The 4,930-nt window shown below is 44.8% G+C and overlaps 1 protein-coding gene across 1 annotated transcript; it reads right to left on the bottom strand.

Moving 5' to 3' along the window:
* Window positions 1-615: 615 nt before the first annotated feature.
* On the bottom strand, window positions 616-4,730 carry LOC139667380 (zinc transporter ZIP3-like). Its single transcript, XM_071546832.1, has 3 exons — window positions 4,680-4,730; window positions 3,087-3,432; window positions 616-2,389 (listed from the first exon to the last, which is right to left on the bottom strand). Exons 2-3 carry the CDS (start codon window positions 3,291-3,293, stop codon window positions 1,646-1,648), a joined length of 951 nt encoding a protein of 316 aa, XP_071402933.1. The 5' UTR covers window positions 3,294-3,432; window positions 4,680-4,730; the 3' UTR covers window positions 616-1,645.
* Window positions 4,731-4,930: the final 200 nt, after the last annotated feature.

Below are 4,930 nucleotides of genomic sequence, written 5' to 3'. Positions count from 1 at the left end.
GGTTTTCAGACGGTGGATCTGTCAGTCTGGAAGCAAAAAGCAGGAGTGAAAGGCCCAGATCAGGGATTTCCTCCCACTCCTCCTCCCCCACACTCACCCACAGAATAGCAAACCCAAACAACATTGCACACACACACGAACACACACACACACACTCACTCTCACACACACACACAAATGCACTGTCCTACCTCACCATACAATTTACAATTAACATGTGCAATACAACATATATATATTTAGTTATTTTGCTATTTTTTGTATTTTGCTATATTATATTTTGTTAATATATTGCTTATATTGTAAACTTTTACTTGGCATAATAAAGAATTCTGATTCTGATTCTGAACAAAACTCTTCACTTCACTTCTGCAGGGTCTCAGTCTGTCTTGGTGCTGCTGTCTGTCTGCCTGTCTCTCTCTCTGTCTGTCTGTCTGTCTGTCTGTCTGTCAAACTGGAGAAACAGTCTGAACTCCAGCTGACCAACCTGCTTCAGGAAAGCTTACACAAGAGATAAGGCAAGATAAGTCATATTGAGAAATACTGACTGAGTGCAGCAATAATGTCACTTCTGTTTTAGATGCATTTAAAGCAAAACTTTAATTTAAAGCTCTCACTACTTTCCAACAGGGACATTTCTGAAACATTGAAATATGAGACGAGGTGGAGAGAGAAAAGAACAGAAGACACATCAAGATGACACAAACTGTCAAAAATACAAAATCATTCAAGATCACAATATCATCACATTAACCATAAAAAATATTCATATAGGCTATGTCATAAAAATAAAAGTTAGTGGACGTCCTGACCACTGTTTAAAGGGCTCCAGTGTGTTTACTCACAAGTTTAGAGTTTCGTGTAGCTGCAGAAAACACAGTAGCAGTTATCATAACTAATCTGAACTTCATATATTTATATAATTCAAGGAAAAATATGATTATTGTGGAGTTTCAGTGTCAATACCTGCAGTGAAAAGTATTGTAGCTGCTACCGGGCGGGTTTCAATGTGTGAAGCGTTTCAGATTTTGAATAAGCTTTGGTGATTTGAATGATTTCAATAATCCAAATCTCCCAGTGGTGCAGATGAACAGGTTTGGGTTGTCTGCTGCTAACCGGTTCAGTAATAAGGCTGAAACAGCAGGATTACCCAGAATTCACTGGACTTTTACCTTTGTAACAACAGCTGCTGACAGACTGCTGAGACTAACAGCCTGTCAGTTTTAGGTTTCAAACCATCCAGGACTAAGTTCATCTCTTCCTTTGGAATTCAGTGGAGATAAACAAAAAAGTGAACTTAGTGTAAAGATGTTTTATGGAAGCTCAGAGGGAAACTACAGTCGCATCGCACCAACAGATAAAAAACAGTCCTGCGTTCTAGAAAACACACGATCGTCCTCACTAAGGTTCACTGCAGGGGGAAATAAATAGTTTCTCCTCAGTCAAGAGGAAAAGGACTGAGAGGCAGAACGAGGAAATCAACAAGGAAACCTCAACAGATCATTTCCAACAAACAAGATCAGTTCAAACCCAAATGAACTGTGGGTAACGGACAGCTGTAGCGGAACCGGTTCAGCGGGGTACAGAACCACTTCAGATGAGAAGTCCCCGGTCCCCCGGTCTTCCTCTGGCGGCGGCGTGCGCGTCACCACTTGACGAAGACGAGCGCGGCCAGCGAGCCGTAGCCCAGGATGAGGAACAGCACTTTGAGCAGCCGGTCCCGCTTGTCCTCCAGCTCCCGGGACAGGATCTCGAAGAAGGTGACGAAGAGGAAGGTCCCGGCGGCGAGGCCCTGCAGCACCACCGACACCAGGCCGGCCGCCGGCGTCCGGGCCGACTCGATGCCCGCGCCGACCACCATGCCCAGCGGGATGGTGAGGCTGACGGCGACGGCCAGCTTGACGGCGTCCTTCATGGTCAGAGCGGCTTTGGCCACGCTGACGCCCAGAGCCACGGCGGCCAGCGTCTCGTGCACGGCGACGCCCAGGAACAGCCCGCCCAGCTTGGCGCCGTCCTCCTGCAGGCCGAGCGCCAGGCCCTCGAACACCGAGTGCGCCGACAGAGCCAGGACCAGGCTGGCCAGCCGCAGAGGCCCCGCCCCCGCCAGCTCCGCCGGGCTGAAGTGGCCGTGCCGGTGGCCGTCGCCGCCGCCGCCGCCGCCCGGCTGGCCGCGGGTCGGCGAGATGAAGGGCGTGTCGTACTCAGAGTCGCTGCCGGCCTCCGAGCCGCCGGCGTTGAACGTCTCCAGGTCGATGAAGGACGGCTTCTCCTTCCGGAAGGTGAGGACGGCCTGTTCCACGAAGACGGTGAGGAAGAAGCCCACCATCATCATCGTCTCCGCCACGGGATAATCAGTACTGATCTTCAGCTGCCGGAACACTTCGTCCACCTGAGCAAAACACACAGGTTTCACTTATTAAACTGCATATATTTACGATTTCTGGCATATTATTTATATTATATGTAGCATACAGTATATCTATATAACATATTTGTATTTTACAAATATTTCATATGTTTTATATATCTTCACATTGTCCATATTCTGCACTCATTCTTCCCAGTCCCACTGCTGCTGCACACCTGATCTAGGGCTGAACGATTTTGAAAAAATATCTAATTGTGATTATTTTGACTGATATTGCAATTGCGATATGATTTGTGATATTAGAAGGAATGATAATTTTTACATCATTATTCTCATTTTCATTGAAAAACGTATTAAAATGATTATGGTGTGATTTTTGCAGGGATCTGTACCAAACAAAGATGTTTTCTTAAGTCTGTAGAATATGATGTGTAGGCCAGGACATCTCTGCAGCACCACAATATTTACTTTAAAATGCTATTTTGACACATTTCACCTTTAACAAATATTGCGCCTCCTGCAATTTGAAAATTGCAGTAGGCCATATTGCGATTTCAATAGAATTTTGATTAATTGTTCAGCCCTAACCTGATCCTGCTGTAATCCAGACTTCTTACCAAACTTTCCATTCAAACATTCTACTTCACATGTTCTGCTGTGGAAAATGTTTCTATAACCCATCTGCTGTGTTTCAGCTCCTTCCCTCCCGCTGTGTCACCTTGTCTCTGACGGCGGGCAGCAGGGCGTTGAAGCAGGTCGCCAGAAACACTCCGCCTCCGAAAGAGTTGCAGAGGGCCAAAGGCTTCCTGTACCTCTGGGCCTTGTCCTGGTCCACCAGCAGGAGGCGCACCGGGACCAGAACCCCCGCCAGCATCAGGCCCAAAACCCCCAGCAGGCACAGCAGCTTGGCCACCAGGATCTGCATCCCGACACTCTGTTCACACCGCAGCAGCTACAGCGACCGGGCCGGCATCACACACCGCTCCTCTGCTCTGCTCTCTACTGGTTTTACTGGTTTCTACTGCGATCCTGACATCGTGCCAGTGTGTTCCCAGCTGTTTCCACTGGAAGACAAAGTAATGATTGTAATGTTAAAAGCTGAGAGAAGTCAGACAACAGGGAAGTAGTGGAGGATAAACCAGTTTACCCAGATTTTTTAATATTTCACCACCTTTACAGACTGACACAAACCTTGGTGACTTAATCCCACAGTTTAAACCACAGTAAATAGTTCCAAACTGATGCAACTAGGGTTGAACAATTAATCAAAATTTTATCGAAATCGCAATATGGTATACTGCAATTTTCAAATCGCAGGAGGTGCAATATTTGTTAAAGGTGAAATGTGTCAAAATATCATTTTCAAGTAAATATTGTGGTGCTGCAGAGATGTCCTGGCCTACACATCATATTCTACAGACTTAAGAAAACATCTTTGTTTGGTACAGATCCCCGCAAAAATCACACCATAATCATTTTAATATGTTTTTCAATGAAAATGAGAATAATGATGTAAAAAATATCATTCCCTCTAATATCACAAATCATATCGCAATTTCAATATTAGTCAAAATAATCGCAATTAGATAATTTTTCAAAATCGTTCAGCCCTAGATGCAACCCATATAAAGGTGGCAAAAAGCATAATTTACTGATTTTTCTGCAAATATTATTGTTTTTTTATTTCTGTTGGTGGCTGTCTGCGCCGACTGGAGCTCAGAGTTTTCTCTCTTTTCTATTTAACACGAAATACTTCACTGTCAGTTCAGGTTTTCCAGACACACGGCTGCAGTCTGACTGTTTATCTGTCATTTATCTAGTTCACTAATGTTCTGTCCTGTTAATTTTGTTCTGTGTGGTTAATGTTGTGGCCGCAGGCGACAACTGTCAAGCCAACCAGAATTAACAACTTCCTGTCAAAACATTCAAAATAAAACCCTTACTATCACGCTCCTTAATAACATATTAACTTTTTTAGTATCTATTTACGCAGCTGTTTTACTCCAAATTTAACCAATGATTGTAATGAGTCTTAAAATACCGTTTGTCCCTTATTATTCTTACATTAAAGGCAAAATACGCGTACTTCCTGTCTATTTCTGGCTAACTCTAGCTAGCTTGACACAGCTAGCTAATGTTAGCTATCGTTAGCTTCCCACCAGCAGCAGCTGAAGGAGCTAGCTAGCAGCGAAACTCCGCGCTCACAGGGGGAAACGGCAGTTTTTACATGCCACTCTGTTATATGAACGAGTTCAAGTACACATAAATATATGAAACCAAAAACATCGATTAAAGTTAACATCTTGTTTACCTGTCCTTACGCTCCCTCCCAGTAAGGTGTCTGTTACTTCCTCGAGTAACGTCACGAAGCATTCCGGGACGCTGATTGGTGGGTCTCTGACATGCGTAGGTGAGGGAACCCCTGCGTCCACAACATGGATGGATGAAAGGTCCTCAGTCACAATAATAGAAGCTAGCTGGTGCCTCGTGACTCCATACAGATACAAACTGCTGTATAATGTGTCCTTTAACTCCCTGGGCTCGTTCTGTTTCCACCTGCTC

This window comes from Centroberyx affinis, unplaced genomic scaffold (genome assembly GCF_046629955.1).
Source record: "Centroberyx affinis isolate AG114_WGS23_722 - 3 ecotype Tasmania unplaced genomic scaffold, CSIRO-AGI_Caff_v1 ptg005486l_1, whole genome shotgun sequence".
NCBI lineage: Eukaryota > Metazoa > Chordata > Actinopteri > Beryciformes > Berycidae > Centroberyx > Centroberyx affinis.
The sequence above is the reverse complement of the archived record's forward strand: the minus strand, read 5'-3'. Positions and strand labels throughout refer to the sequence as shown.

Excerpts from the sequence above, each read along its gene's own strand:
- LOC139667380 (XM_071546832.1), bottom strand. The coding sequence starts at position 3,293 with ATGCAGATCCTGGTGGCCAAGCTGCTGTGCCTGCTGGGGGTTTTGGGC. Across the intron at positions 2,390-3,086 it reads TGCCCGCCGTCAGAGACAAG|GTGGACGAAGTGTTCCGGCA; the intron begins GTGACACAGCGG and ends TGTTTTGCTCAG.